At 43.8% G+C, this 16,259-nt stretch overlaps 1 protein-coding gene across 1 annotated transcript; it reads left to right on the top strand.

Annotated features, from left to right (window-relative positions):
* Positions 1-3,706: 3,706 nt before the first annotated feature.
* On the top strand, positions 3,707-15,684 carry znf330 (zinc finger protein 330). The gene is made up of 9 exons (XM_042342748.1): positions 3,707-3,862; positions 7,391-7,410; positions 7,804-7,874; positions 8,449-8,528; positions 9,048-9,174; positions 11,624-11,728; positions 12,607-12,653; positions 13,013-13,130; positions 15,222-15,684. Exons 1-9 carry the CDS (start codon positions 3,743-3,745, stop codon positions 15,500-15,502), a joined length of 969 nt encoding a protein of 322 aa, XP_042198682.1. The 5' UTR covers positions 3,707-3,742; the 3' UTR covers positions 15,503-15,684.
* Positions 15,685-16,259: the final 575 nt, after the last annotated feature.

Here is a 16,259-nt window from a genome sequence, read left to right on the forward strand (position 1 = left end):
AATTAGTATTTTCAACATTTTGATCAGCTCTGGAAAAGTTGATCAGCTTTCAAAAACCATCTATGGATTAAAAATTAAAGTATATAGTTTTCCTGGCTAGCTGCTGAAACTTGAACATCAACAAAGAATGTTGACACATGTAGACAGAGATCATTTAAAATAAAGTACTGGATTCTGTACATTTCCAGCACACAAGAGTTATCTAAACTGGCAGGTCATGAGTCATACCAAACGTTGAGTAATGTGGAGTGCATTTGATGGCATACGCAGAATAAATGACAGCCTACTTTGGTAGCACCTTCTGCATGGCCATCTTTCACAGCAACAGAGCCATCTAGCGTTCCTTTAGGGGTAAACAGCAATAACATTTAGCAGATATCTCAAAGCAGCAGGCAGCTCTAAAAATATCCTGTTCAGAAATATGCAGTCACGACACTTCACAGTAAGATTCTGTGAAGTGCCTTGAGGCGGCTTGACAACGTAATAAGGCTATATCAAAGGCAAGGATTATTATATATTATATTACCAGCAGCTCACTCACAAAAAAAGGCAGTTTCCAGGTGCCTCATGATGTTAGATCTCACATTTGTCAGTAAATCAACTTTCTTCCCCTTTTAAATTAATTATAATTATTAATATTCATGTATACATTAATATATACAATATAGTGTCATGTGGCCAATCTTTGTGGGAGCCTAGGTAGTGAGTGCTTCTTGACAGACTGTTCTGTAATTAATGGCATCATAGCCAAGTCCAATCTAAGTCATTGCTTATATAATGTCCAGTGTCAGCTTCTAAAGTCCTATTACCGCTAAGTTTTTTTTCTATTGTACGCTGACCAACAACTGAAACATGAGGAAGAATGATGATAATTGTATTTGGAAGTGCTTAATTGTATTCAGTACAAGTGTTTACCTGTATTTAGACGTCCAGAGTATCGATGTAAGCATCATCATTTTCAATATCTTCCGTAACATGGATAGAGTGACGAGGAGGTTACTGGTATCAGACATTGTTACACTCGACTCATCTGCAACAGAAAATAAAAATTCATGTTAAGAAGAAAAACGAAACAAAATAGGGACACTAGGACTTTGTGGACACCCTGTAGATTTTTGATGTAGAATGACACAGCAAAAGGTAGACAGTTGTCTGGTACTCTCTCAAAAGAGATAAAGGCATAAATAAACAACGCATCTTGGGATCCAAACAACCATGTCGACCTTGTAATAATATTAATCCTTGCATTTAATATAGGACCTGTCATGTTGAAAGGATATCTCAAAGCATTTCACCATGGTGTCCTGTAGCTCAGTGGTCAGAGCACTTGCCTCACAAGCGAGAGACGTGGGTTCAATTCCCGGCAGGGCGAAACCTTGGGCAAGTTTCCTTATTCCACACGTCTGATAATAATCCCTCAAGAAAAAAAACAATAATAATTTGGTCACTTCAATCCAGAACTGTTTGTGGGACACTGCTGTATGCAATTGTCTGCCGTGTTTCGCCCACAAAAATGCAGTCAATTCACTTTACAGTATATTCTGTGAAGCGCTTTAAGATGTCTAGAAAACGTGAAAAGCGCTATATCAAATTCAAGGATTAAAGTGTAGTGACTGCATTTTGTAGGTGAGTTTAATCAATATAATACAAGATTTTTAAAATATCAGAATGTCTATCAAATAAGTTTTGTTTGGGGGTAGGTGTTATTCCTCAGGGTTATCCAAAGGCCGAGTAGGTCAAGGCACAATTAGGTGTAGTACTGAATCATGCCGACCAGAAGGCTGCAGATATGATTTGGCTGATTCTGAGTCTATGCTGAGTTGGATGTAAACACCAGGGCAGCCACAATTGGTCCCAAGTTTTCTGAGTTGCGTGGGGCAAAATCAGGCAGAATTCTCACTCTGATTGCTATCTGATCAACTGTGCTCTATAATGTGTACATGTATGCTGGATGACAACAGGACTGGACTTAACCGTTATGTCCTTCATCACTGAATAGCTTGGTAAGTCTCACTCACTATCTTGGCTCACATATAAATAATAGCCACAGGGGCCAGGTACCAGCATTCATATACCTTCTGCATATTTGTGGATGCTGCTATTGCACAAAATAGCATCTGGTGTTTGCCTCAAATGCTATACATAGTCACTACACTACTGCTTCCAACATTATAAGTTATCTAAATGTGTCATAAAGACCAATTGGATGAATAGCCTATGAGTTGCTAACAATGCAATTAGATTTTTAAAAAAAATATCATTTGTTTTGGTCATTTTAGTTTTTTTTACACATGACAAAATCAGTAGGAGTTTGGAGGGGGAGTCCGGGGGCAGGGATTCTTCCTACTCAGCTCCTGTTAACCCTGCAAGTCAAAGCCGTAGCAGGTAGTGTGGTCCTGGCTGAACAAGCAGCAGGACATAAAGCAGGTTATGTCCTGGGAGAGAATAATAAGACTGCACATTCCTTAATAATACTAATAATAGTAACAAGTTGACTGCTCACTCACTTCATTCTAAGACAGAGCAATTTTCAAGTGTGTAAATTTCAATCTTAAGCATAGTGTGTCAGCCACCTGACACGTATGAATCCCCCCCCAAATCCTGTTTGCCACTCCTGCATAAATATAACAAATTGGGAGTCCCGTCGCTCGGTGGTTAGAGCACTCGCTTTGCAAGCGAGAGACCCGGGTTCGATTCCCGGCAGAGGGCGAATCCTCGGGCAAGTTTCCTGACTCCACACGCCTGACAATAATCCCTCCAAAAAAAAAAGAATTGGGTCATTTCAACCCACGACTGTTGGCGGGACGCTGCTGCGGGCAATTGGCTGCCGCATTTTCTCCCACACAAACAGAGAGTCGGGGCACTTTGCGGTCTGTTCCGCGAAGCGCTCTTTGGGTCGTTGAGAAGACGCGATAAGGCGCCATAATCAAAACTGCAGGCGGTTACCGTTATTATGGAGTCCTGTAGCTCAGTGGTTAGAGCACTCGCTTTGCAAGCGAGAGACCCGAGTTCAATTCCAGGCAGAGGGCGAAACCTTGGGCAAGTTTCCTTACTCCACACAGAGCCTAATAATAATCCCTCCAAAACCAAAAACAATAATAAATTGGTCATTTTCAATCTACGACTGTTTGTGGGACATTGCTGTGCGCAATTGGCTGCCGCGTTCGCCCTCAAATATACAGTCAATTCACTTTACAGTGTGTTCTGTGAAGCGCTTTGGGACGTCCTCCGGACGTGAAAAGCGCTATATCAAATGCAAGGATTGTTATTATTATTATTATTATTATTATTATTCCATTCCAAACCGCGGGGAATTTCCAACCGCGGGTGGAACGCATCGGGACTCAGTCCGGTTTGGATGCCCTTAAACACGGTGATGCGTTTCCACACGCGTGTGCGTGTGTGTGTGTGTGTGTGTGACTCCCCCCTTCCCCCCCCACTCAGTGACCTGAGACAGACTGGGAGGGGGGGAACCACGTGACGGCCACGCGGGAGCGCGCCCCCCCCCCTCCCCTCCCGCGCATGCTCGGCCGCGCGTGCGCAGCGCGACGGCTCGGGCTGTCACGAGTGCGCGCCGGAAGTGGTCGTGCGACGCCGCGCGGAGTGCGACGCGGCGCGGGGTCCGGCGCGAGAGCTGAGAGCCCGAGAGAGTGACTGTCAGCGGCCAGTGCTCCCCCCCTCTCTCACTCCCTCACTCACTCCCTCCCTCTCCCCCTCTCTCCCTCTCCTCCCGCCCTCCAGGATGCCCAAGAAGAAGACCGGCGCGCGGAAGAAGGCTGAGAGTCGGCGCGTCCGCGAAAAGTTGAGTCGAGCGGCCCGGGACAACGTGGACGTGGCGAAACATCCCTGCAATATCAGCATGGTGAGCCCGGGCCCGCCAGCTCAGCTCAGGGCAGGACAGGGCAGGACAGGACAGCACAGCTCAGCACAGGACAGGACAGGACAGGACAGGACAGCACAGGACAGCTCAGCACAGACAGCACAGCACAGGACAGGACAGGACAGCACAGGACAGCTCAGCTCAGGACAGGACAGGACAGGACAGCACAGCACAGCTCAGCACAGGACAGGACAGCTCAGCACAGGACAGCACAGGACAGCTCAGGACAGCTCAGCTCAGGACAGCACAGGACAGGACAGGACAGGACAGCACAGGACAGGACAGCACAGCACAGCTCAGCACAGGACAGCTCAGCACAGGACAGCACAGGACAGCACAGCACAGCACAGCTCAGCACAGGACAGGACAGCACAGGACAGGACAGCACAGCACAGCTCAGCACAGGACAGCTCAGCACAGGGCAGGACAGCACAGGACAGCTCAGCACAGCTCAGCACAGGACAGCTCAGCACAGGGCAGGACAGCACAGGACAGCTCAGCACAGGACAGCACAGGACAGCTCAGGACAGCTCAGCTCAGGACAGCACAGGACAGGACAGGACAGCACAGCTCAGCACAGGACAGGACAGGACAGCTCAGCACAGGACAGCTCAGCACAGGACAGCTCAGGACAGCTCAGCTCAGGACAGGACAGCACAGGACAGCACAGCACAGCTCAGCACAGGACAGCTCAGGACAGCTCAGCTCAGCACAGGGCAGGACAGGACAGCTCAGCACAGGACAGCTCAGCACAGGACAGCACAGCTCAGCACAGGACAGGACAGCACAGCTCAGCTCAGGACAGCTCAGCTCAGCACAGGGCAGGACAGGACAGCTCAGCACAGGACAGCTCAGCACAGGACAGCTCAGGACAGCTCAGCTCAGGACAGGACAGCACAGGACAGGACAGCACAGCACAGCTCAGCACAGGACAGCTCAGGACAGCTCAGCTCAGCACAGCACAGGACAGCACAGCTCAGCACAGGACAGGACAGCACAGCTCAGCTCAGGACAGCTCAGCTCAGGACAGGACAGGACAGCTCAGCTCATACAGCTCAGCACAGGACAGCACAGCACAGGACAGCACAGGACAGCTCAGGACAGGACAGCTCAGCACAGCACAGGACAGCACAGCTCAGGACAGGACAGCACAGCTCAGCACAGGACAGCTCAGGACAGCTCAGGACAGGACAGGACAGCTCAGCTCATACAGCTCAGCACAGGACAGCACAGCACAGCTCAGCACAGCTCAGCACAGGACAGCTCAGGACAGCTCAGCACAGGACAGCTCAGCACAGGACAGCACAGGACAGCACAGCTCAGGACAGCACAGCTCAGCACAGGACAGCACAGGACAGCTCAGCACAGGACAGCACAGCTCAGCACAGGACAGCTCAGCTCAGCACAGGACAGCTCAGCACAGCACAACACAGCACAGCTCAACACAGGACAGCACAGCTCAGGACAGCACAGCACAGGACAGCACAACTCAGCACAGGACAGGACAGCTCAGGACAGCACAGCTCAGCACAGCACAGGACAGCTCAGGACAGCACAGCTCAGCTCAGCTCTGCCAGACCCTGGCCGATGTTTCTGTGTAGTTTGCTGCCATAGGATGGCTGTACCCCCCCCAGTTTGGATCCAAACTCTTCACTGCCCTGCAGTGCCTTGGGACGTCCTCCCAAAGTGAAAGGCCCTTCATAAACAAGTTCAGTTTCTGTTGGGAAGAGCAGACTGAGAGCGCAAATATTTGAGAAGAAGGATGTGCAGCACGGAATTGTACACATGATTTTGCTATTGCCAGGAAACAAGCCTCCTGCAGGTTGTCTGTGTTAAGTTAAATACTCCCTCTTGTACAATAAGGCACTTATAAAATTTACTTTGGGGGCTGGGGAAGAACTGACTTACTTTTTTTCATGGGGTGTGACTTGTAGCTCATCGATTTGTAAAACTTGAATCAAGTGCCACTTTCCTGAAGGCCTTTGATTCCTGAAGGCTTTTGACAACTTTTTTTGTGTGCTGGGGATTCTACTCATGCTGGTTGCTCATGTCTGAGTCTTGACAGTGAGATTTGGCAGGCAATTTATTTGACTGGGAGCATCATCGCTAACCATGATCCTTTCCTCACCCTACATGTACAAACAAACACCAGACACCAGGAGTTCCTGGCTGATTTTTCTTCCTTTTAACCCAGTCGTGCTTTGCATCAGTTGTGACTTGAAAGTGACTGCAGGGAGAGAGGGAGGGCTCTGACATACATGTACTTACTTACCTGTCGCTCAGCACCCTGATAATAATAATAATAATCCTTGCATTTGATGTAGCGCTTTTCACGTCTTCTCGATGTCTCAAAGCGCTTCACAGAATAGACTGTAAAGTGAATTGACTGTATATTTGTGGACGAATATGGCAAGGGTGGCGTCACAGCAGTCAATTCTTTTTGGCAAAGCAAAATCAGGTAACTGCCTTGATATCACTCACTGGTACGAATCCTTCGGATCACAGTGAGAAGAGGAGAATGATTCTTGTTTCTGTTCATTGACAACAAAATCCCAGTGTAGCTGACTATGTCCAAACAGTTCTCATTCACGATTCCGAGCTCTTGGGAGTGCCGGGGCGGGTGGGGACATTTTGTATAGCACCTATCACATCGGGAGCACACTCCTAATTGCTTCAAGGATATACTTTAAAGTGCAGTGATTGTTTTGTGAGTGAATGCAGTGAAGTGAATGACCTATTAGGGGATTGCTGGCCAGAACACCAGGAGAGAGAATCTCCTTTCTCTTTTCGAATCGTGCCATGGGATCTTTAACGTCCCCTTAAATAAGCAAATGGGACCTCGGTTTAATGTTTAACGACACCTCCAACAATGCAAGAACAATAACAAAATTACATTTGCATAGCGCTTTTCATGTCGAGAGGACTTCCCAAGGAGCTGGACAGTCAGAGTTTCGAACCTGAGCTGGGGTTCAGAATTGGTGAGGGCAGGGAGGGAAGCGGGGTGATCGAAAGCACGGTCGAAGAGGAGGGTCTTGAGATGGGTTTTGAAGGAGGCAAGGGAGGGACTGCAAGATGGATTTCCAGAGGGTGGGGGCAGAGTGGCAGAAGGCCTGCCCACCAATGGTGGGGCGGGCGAGGCGGGGGACGTGAAGCAGGCCGGAGCTCGCTGAGTGGAGGGAGCGGGCAGCATGGTAGGGGAGTTAGGAGGTCGCAGAGGAAGGGGGGAGCAAGACCATGGAGGGCTTTGAAGGTGAGACCATGATCTTGAACTGTATCCTCTGTGATGGGAAGCCAGTGGAGTCGAGCGAGGATGGGGGTGATAGGGTCACGGAGCCTAGTGCAGGAGAGCACACGGGCTGCAGAGTTCTGGATCATCTGCAGCCTATGGAGGGAGGAGTTGGGGAGGCCGACAAGCAATAGTTTGCCTAGTCAAGCCTTGATGTTATGAATGTGTTTATGAGGGTTTCGGCGGCCTGTGATTCACACACTCTTTCTTTTCTTTTAAAACAGGAATGTGATAAATGCCAAAGGTGAGCAGTAACCTACAATTATTATTCTTGCTATATTTCCTACTGTGATAGAAAACAGTTTATAGGATTTGCCTTTGTCACGTAGGGTATAATGTGTTATCCTGTATTTTGTATCTGTTGCATGTACTATATGTCCTATGATATCAAAATGATCGTGGTTTTCTCCAGAAGATCAAATATTGAAGCCAGAAATACTTTAATTTTCAGTGACTGTTTTAAAAATAATGATAATCAAATACAGTGACTTAATAATAAAATACACTGAAATCTGGAACGCAGTTAAATATTGTACATACTTTAAGATTCATATGGAAGTGTTCTGCAGTGTACCTACAGCAGGTGCTTATTGATTTTCAGGAGCTAATACTATTTGTTTCCCTTGCTCACTTTCAGACGGCAGAAGAACCGAGCCTTTTGTTACTTCTGCAGTTCGATACAGAAGTTACCGACATGTGCGCACTGTGGTAAGTGATATATTGATCAGAAAGTACTTCTCTGTAGTGGTTGCATTTAGTTAGAAGGACAGTGTGCTGGAAGATGCTGTACTCTGTTTGGTGTTGGTTTGCGTAGCATCGGAGTTGTGTGAATCCTGAATTTTTAAAACAAAATTATTTGCCTAAAGTCCCACTGATGACTTCCAACTCAGTGAAGTCCTGGTTGTAATGTTCAAATGATACATGCATTTCATGGGCTTTTCTTGCTTTCAGACTCGCCCTTTATGGGGCTTTTGTTTTTCTTGAAGTTGGGTTACATCTATGAGTAGGTGCTAACTGGAAATGTTGCAAATTTTAGATTCTTGCCAAATGGGTATCAGGTAAAAGGCAGATACAAGAAAAATAACTTGTGAATTTGCTTTAAAGAGCATCATTCTAAGGAGATTTTGTGGGCCTGAATAATTTTATAGATTCTATTGTGGTGGAGATGGAAAACAATATTTGGAGACTTATTGTCTCTTTTAGGAATCATTTCAATTGTTGATAATATTTTATTTTAAAAAGAACATGAACTTTTAAATTGCTCCTTTGTTTTTGTTCATAGGAAAAACAAAATGTATGTTAAAGACTTCTGATTGCGTTGTAAGGCACCCTGGCGTCTACAGTACAGGACTTGCCATGGTGGTGAGTATTCAGTAGAGTATTAAACAGGATAATCAGAGGAATTTCCCTTACGGTTGTATTACATGGAATATCCAGTGTCAGACAATGCACTCACATCATCTGTATTTTTGTCCTTCGTTAACAGAAGTTGGAAATGTGTGTGTCGATGATGTTCACGTGTTTCGTTATCTCAGTTTAACTTCATTTCTGTATTGACTTAGCACATTTTTAATGCAGATTTGACTTTAGCTGCCTGTGAAAGGAAGATGGCCCAAAAGAACAAGAATTGTTAGTCAAGGTTCTACTGATGAAGATTACAAAAACGGTAGACATGAATTCATATGTAAAACTGCATAAGTGGCGAATGCAGGAGTGTTTGCCACATTATGGAAGTGATTCCGGCTGTGGTTTGTTGAGTTTTGCCAATTTGGCTGGCAACTCTGAAGCCAACAAAGCAATATAGTCATTTTGTTAGAAATGGTAAACATGAATTACATGTTAAACTAAAGCTGAACGACTGTTGCATTTTCTTTCCTCCAGGGAGCAATTTGTGATTTCTGCGAAGCCTGGATATGCCACGGGAGGAAGTGTCTAAGCACACATGCCTGTATCTGCCCCCTTACAGATGCTGATTGCATTGAGTGTGAGAGAAGTGTGTGGGATCATGGTAAGACTTTCCCCTCTAAAATAAGGTAGATTTTTGCACAATTTGTTTATGATAGATGTATGCTGAAAAGCCTTACAATATAAAATATATAAATGGAAACTGTTGTTGTTAGGCACATATTTTAAATAGAAATCAGAGTATTACTGAGTGTGGATGACATCATGTGGGAAAATGTCCCTATTCCACTTCATCCCTCCTCCCAGTTTCTCAATCGTCCCTTTGTCTTTATGAAACATGATGAATGTCACACTTTTGTTGAGGAATTCATGAATTGTTTTAAAAAGCAAATTGGATATAAGCTTGAATAAGATAAATATTAAAAGACATGGGTGGTGGTGGTGTGAGGGTGGGAGGTGGGGGGCAGACACGGGACAAGGGGAGTGGATTAGATTTGGAGAAATACACCAGCAGAGACCTGATGGTCTAAATCAGGGATGGCCAACTTGCCGTTATTGGCGCATTATACATGTGTAAAATAGTTATGCAGGCCCCTGGTCTAAATGGCCAGTTTCTGTGCTGAACCATGTTAAGAACTTGGCTGTTATAGTGGAGCTTCTTTTTAATGTAGCCCAGGCATTATTGAAATTAATACTACAATAAATAAGTAAACTAGAATAAATAAGTAAAAAGGATTTTATAGACAAATATGTGGGACGTCCTCCTGACGTGAAAGGCGTTTATAAATGAAATCTTGTTGTTGTTGTTGTTGTTGTTGTTTGGTGAAATGTATAAATACAAATGTAATTTGGTGGTGGTGATGGGCTGAGTGATCTTTTGTCTTTCTGACTTCTCTTCAGTTCATACTTGTACTTTAAATGTAGACTACATTGTGTGAAACCCATGGCAGATATTTGGTTGCAAACAGAGTTTGTGTCCAGAGTAGATCAAAAATTCCCGATGAATGAACACAACTTAAGGCAGGCAATGAAAGCCTCCAAGATCGTATGCTTAGTTTATACAATGCACCACAGTGTGGTGCAAGTAGTGTATGACAATAAAACGTTGTAATGTGAAGAGCAGCGCTTAGTGTTAAGAATACAGTATTACAACAGTGCTATTAATTTTGCTCATTTTAAATGAAAGTCTTAAGCCCTTCATCATGGCGGGTGCAACTCTGACTATCTGCTAATTATTTAGAAAATTTAAATCAGAAGAAAGCAATGTAATACAGCTATATCGGTTGACAAATTTAGAATGAATTTAAGTAGGAAATATGGCATTTGCCTTCTGCAAATGAGGAATCAGTAAATGTAGATGTGGTTAAATTCGTTGCTGGTTTGTTTGTTAAATATTGTAATATTAGGATATATTCAAACATTTGTTTCCTTGTTTTAGAAAGTGGAAACGCAAAGCATGTTTATGTTGAAGTGACTGTGTATGAAAGAATTTGCTGTTTTTAATTCTTACAACTTATTAAATCACGTTGGAAAGCAGTGCACGCTTTCCAACATGATTTAATACATTTCACCAAACATATTTGTCTATAAAATCCTTTTTACTTATTTATTCTAGTGATAATTTCAATAATGTCTGGGCTACATTAAAAAGAAGCTCCACTGTAACAGCCAAGTTCTTAACATGGTTCAGCACAGAAACTGGCCATTTAGACCAGGGGCCTGCATAACTATTTTACACATGTATAATGCGCCAATGACGGCAAGTTGGCCATCCCTGATTTAGATCATCAGGTCTCTGCTGGTGTATTTCTCCAAATCTAATCCAACTCCAAAGCAATGGATTCCTTGAATGGGATAATTTTTAAATATTAAGAACCAATATTCAGGACAGGCAACTAGCATTTTTTTTCTGTCCCGCATACTTCATAATTCTGTTTATTCCTATGTATTAACATATTGTGTATTGCATCTATGATTTACTATTGCATCTATGCTTTACTATTCTATTTCAGCCACTACACCTCAAAATCACTGAAACTCATTGCCTAAATTCCTCTATCCTATCCCCATCTTTAAATCACACCTGAAGGCTTTTCTCTGCGTCTGTGACTTTGGTCACTTCCCCTCCCTTTCCAGCTCAGCGTCAAGCCACGGCCCTGTTAACCGTTCTGAGACGCTACCTGTGTGAAGGGCACTATAAAAATTTAAGTTGTTGTTATCGTAGTGTCTTATTCTGAAATAAATTTGTTATTTGGGGAGTAGGTTATCCAATTCCAAAATGATCCATTCTGCATTGGTCATTTAACAGTTTAGTGAGGAATTTAGAGATGGTGCATTTGTATTTAAACCTGCCTGGGCTTGTTGCTCTTTGTAGTCTACGTGAACCATTTAAAGTACTATTATGAATTGAAGAAGGTCAGAAGGATAAAAGATCACTTTCATGTGTCCTGAGAGGCATCTTTTCACCCTCAGAAAATTCATAGTATTCCCAACGTTGAGTGCCTTTTTACTGCCCTGCCATGTCTACAACCTTCTCCGTGTTACCCAAACAGGAGGAAGGATATTCCGCTGCTCTTTCTGCCACAACTTCCTCTGTGAAGATGATCAGTTTGAACACCAGGCAAGCTGCCAAGTCTTGGAAGCTGAAACCTTCAAGTGTAAGTACAAAAACAACAAAAAATTACATTTGTATAGCGCCTTTCACGTCGGGAGGACGTTCCAAAGTGCTGGTTTTATATGTAAGATTGACAGTTTTCTTGTTTATCAAAATAAAACGCAAATAAAATGTTTATTTTAAACGAAAAAGACTGGATGACATCATAATAATAATAATAATCCTTGCATTTGATATAGCACTTTTCACGTCTTCCAGACGTCTCAAAGCACTTCACAGAATATACTGTAAAGTGAATTGACCGTATATTTGTAGGCGAAACGCGGCAGCCAATTGCGCACAGTAGTGTCCCACATACAGTCGTGGATTTAAAATGACCAGTTTATTATTGTTTTTGTTTTGGAGGGATTATTGTTAGGAGTATTGAATAAGGAAACTTACCCAAGGTTTCGCCCTGCCTGGAATTGAACCCAGGTGTCTCGCTTGCAAGGCAAGCGCTCTAATCACTGAGCTACAGGACTCCACATATAAATCCTTGGCGTCTGGTTTAGCCTTAAGATTATTTGTGTAGAGCTTTGGAAAGTTCTTAAGTTTGCTGCAGTTCTTAAAAGCACCAACTTCCAAATTAACACTGAATTTAAGAATTTTCCAAAATCTTGCACAAATTTTAATTTGAAGGCGCTGTAAACTCAAATCAGATCATTCCAGTTCACTTCTTGGTGAACGATAGCAAACAGAAGATATTTGTATGGAATACATTAGAATATACAGCACAGAAATGGAATGGTTAGTGTCTCTCAGAGGAGGCACAGAAATGGAAATATGATGCTGACAGGGCCCACAGCAATTTGAGTGCATTTATAATTTATTTATTATTGTTGTTGTTATATTGCTTACAATCTTATCTTAATTTCTCGACAGGCATTTCTTGTAATCGCCTGGGGCAGCACTCCTGCCTACGTTGTAAGGTAAAACTGTCTGAAACTGTTTTGTGTTTCTGTTGAGTGAGTAGAATTTGAAAACCAGAAAATTGTCATTTGGTTGTAATGAGCTGGTTAAGTCCTAACTTCCACAAAATTTGTAAATGGCTAATTAGAATTTATGAAGGCCTTGAAAAAGAGTTTTGAGATTGGGCTGGAAAGATGGTGCTTTGCTCTTTGGCCTTTTGTTTCATACTTTGATGTCTTTCGGAAGTCCATTTTGCAGATATTTAGACCCCTCTGTGTAGATACATTTGTTTTGTGAATTGCTGTTTACATTGAAGTATGAGTCCATATAATTTGCTTCTGTATGATGTGAGCTTTCTGCTCCATTTCCTTTCTCAAAGGCTTGTTACTGTGATGACCATGTTCGCAGCAAGGTCTTCAAACAGGAAAAGGGGAAAGCGCCTCCTTGTCCTAAATGTGGTCATGAAACGCAGGAGACAAAGGATCTCAGCATGTCCAGTAAGTTCAGTTACTACTTTAAATGGCTTGTCCAAACCCATGTCTTCAAATCATTTGTGTTGAGATGTCAGCCACATTTCCTTTATTAGCATCAATGCTGCAGTGAGTCTTACATCACTGAGAAATCCTATAGTGTTGACTGTATGGCATTTAGACCTTGGATTCCATAGTGGTGTTCAGAGCCTGCATCCTGTTCGACCCTCAGCTGTCACTCATACCCCACATCCGTGTCACGACCCGCTCTGCCTTTCCCCACCTCTGCAGTGTTGCTCGGCTCCGCCACTGTCTCACTCCGCAGGCCGCCAAGACCCTCATAAATGCATTCATAACATCCAGGCTCGACTACGCAAACTCCCTGCTTGTTGGCCTCCCCAACTCCTTGAAGAGCTGTAAATTTCTAGGGCTTCTGTTTTTTGGTGTTCATTAATTTCATTTGGGGGGACGATTTTAGCTTTTGAGTTCTATGTAGATGTTCAAAATTTGGGGATTTTTGGGGCTTTCGCTTTTTATATAAAAAGCCTTTGTATGTGAGAGTAGGGAGGCACTGCACATGTGCTTGTCTGTGAGCGGAGGGAGGCACTACGCAAAAATTAGAAGCCCTAATTATAAAGCGACATTGTTATAGTGTGATGTTTCGATCCATAAAATTAGATGCCTTGTGATAACTGCGTCATGATAAAAATGGACCCTGACCTGCTTCTAGGTCATCAGATGGCTGCTGATTGCTGCTGTCACTTACTGTTTTCTACATTATGTGTATAGGAAGCAGGTGGGTCAACCACAACTACAACTCACAAGAGCAGTCGGCTGACTGACCACAAGTGTATTATAGTTTGGGCAGCTGGGTTCCACAGGATGTCCGCATTCTGGTAAACTCAAGCTGGTAGAACAAGATCATTTTGGAGAATTGCAATATTTTATTTTAGAATTGGCAACTTTGTAAATGGGATTATACCCTTAAAATGTTGCAAGAAAGTGAGTGTTACTTTTGGTGATGATACTGCAACACTGCAGATTGTGGGACCAAATGGAGCTGACTCTGCTTTGTCCTATTTTTGTGGCCAAAGCACTGAACTAAGAGTGGAGGAACAAAGCCTCCGTGAATGGGCAGTGGGACCAGCAGTCTGCTTGCCCTCCCCCGGTCAAGGACTTTCGACATTACACCGGTTGTTTGGTTTTTATTGTTGCGACATTCAATAGATGAAAATTACATCAAAGTTGATATCGTTCTGCAACTTACCATATCAATCACCCCCACCCCCCACCCCCCCACCCCACCCCACACAGACACATTTATTATCAGTGTGAGGAATAGGTTGAAGAACTGAGCGGAGCCATTGGGATTTGAACTTTGTGGTCCTGAGTCCAATGCTTAACTGTTTGAGTTACTGGGGATATTATAATTTAGAATGAAAGTGAAGCTGATAAAGAATAAATGCAGGCAACCCTGTTATGACATGGTTAACTGGATCTAATATTTCAGAGGTTGTGTTAAAATAAATTGTGAAGAAATAGCACAGCTTTGCAACTGTGCATCCTTCACAAGGTGATATCAGTAGGGCTTCTTGCATAAAGTGTGCACAAGCAGTGCACAGACAGTGTTGTCAGCAGTGCTTCTTGCACTTAGTCTGTATGTATGCTGAAAGTGACATCCAAGACGCTTCATGTACATTACACAAACATTCAACACACAGAAAGTAACACCAGTAGTAACTTGCCAAACCTTAATTCAGCTTTTTTTTTAGCAAAGGAGCCAGAGGTACAGTGCTTCCAGTATAGTGGGGCCCACAGTGGACTTGAATCTGCGCTCGACCAGGGCCCATCCTAATGTATCACAATAAAATTATTGTTGTCGGAGCAGCTTCATCGCTGTCAAAGGAGTGAATGAACTACAAGCGTTTTGCATTAGAATGTAGCCTTTAGCCGCTTGGATTCCAAGAATTATAATGATGCTGGATATTGGATTTGATGCAAAAAATGTATGCAATGAGATTCCCCCCCCCCTGCCCCACCCCTACACAGACACACACACGTGCACACATGCCACATCAATTTAGAGTGTTTGAGCTGACACTTGTCTTTTGCCTTTAGCTCGTTCAGTGAAGTTTGGTAGACAGGCAGAAGCTGAAGAAGATGGTGCTTCTGGTTATAATAATTACTGGAAAGATATGGGGTCCGGAAGAGGCTACACTGGTGAAGATGATGACTTTTGCGAAGACGATGAGGACTATGAAGAAGAGGACGAGGAGGAAGTCGAGGATAAAACAGAGAGTGGGGTTGAGAGTGAGACCAAAAGCTTCAGTGACACATTTGCTGGTCTGAATTTGGGGAGAACATATGCAAGTGGGTATGCACACTATGAGGAATCGTAGGGCCAAAGCATTGCACACTCAGAAGATGGTTTGTAACTTTATATTTAAAAACGTGACTTCAAGTGATGCGTTGAAATAAATGGTTGAACATCTGTGGTGTCAAATGTATGTTTTTAAAACCATGTCTAATAGACCCTTTCTTTAACTCCAACTCCCTTGAATAAACTTAATTTGCTGTTTCATTGATACAGTCCAGTTATTCATCTCAATAGAAGTAATGTTTTCTGGCTGACTGGCTGGTATGTTGCAAAATATGGACATTGAAATGCCTCAAATCCTACGTTGGCTAGAGAAATTTGCTATGGTAATAATTTTCTCAGAAGCAATTTTTTTTATGTTAAGTTGTGAGGTGCTTGACGTTTTCTGTGTGTCAGGAAGGAAAGCGCGTCTCTTACCGACCGTGTCCTTAATAACCCCCGGCTCCTGCCACTGCAGATAGTGAACCGCCCGGCTGATTGGGAGAGAGGAGGATTGGGAAGGAAAGTGAGAGAGGTGGGAAAGGGGGAATGAGAAAGACAGGAGAAGAGAGCAGAGCGAGGGAGTGATTTGAGTGCGTGAGGGGTTAGAGTGGTGGGAGAGGGAGAGAGAGTAATTGAGAGTGTGAGGAGGAGAGGTTTGAGCAATTGAGATGGGAGAGAGTGTGAGAGGGATGAGGGATTCTGAGAGAGAGAGAGAGAGAGGAGAATTGAGGCCAGTGTTCCATGGTTCACTCAGTACACCAATCGGAGCTTCCTTCGGCCATCGCGGTGGGTGGGGA

This window comes from Callorhinchus milii, unplaced genomic scaffold (genome assembly GCF_018977255.1).
Source record: "Callorhinchus milii isolate IMCB2004 unplaced genomic scaffold, IMCB_Cmil_1.0 Scaffold1, whole genome shotgun sequence".
NCBI lineage: Eukaryota > Metazoa > Chordata > Chondrichthyes > Chimaeriformes > Callorhinchidae > Callorhinchus > Callorhinchus milii.

Coding starts and splice junctions, on each gene's coding strand:
- znf330 (XM_042342748.1), top strand. CDS start 3,743: ATGCCCAAGAAGAAGACCGGCGCGCGGAAGAAGGCTGAGAGTCGGCGC. Junction 8,529..9,047: donor GTACAGGACTTGCCATGGTG/GTGAGTATTCAG, acceptor TCTTTCCTCCAG/GGAGCAATTTGTGATTTCTG. Junction 12,654..13,012: donor ACTCCTGCCTACGTTGTAAG/GTAAAACTGTCT, acceptor CCTTTCTCAAAG/GCTTGTTACTGTGATGACCA.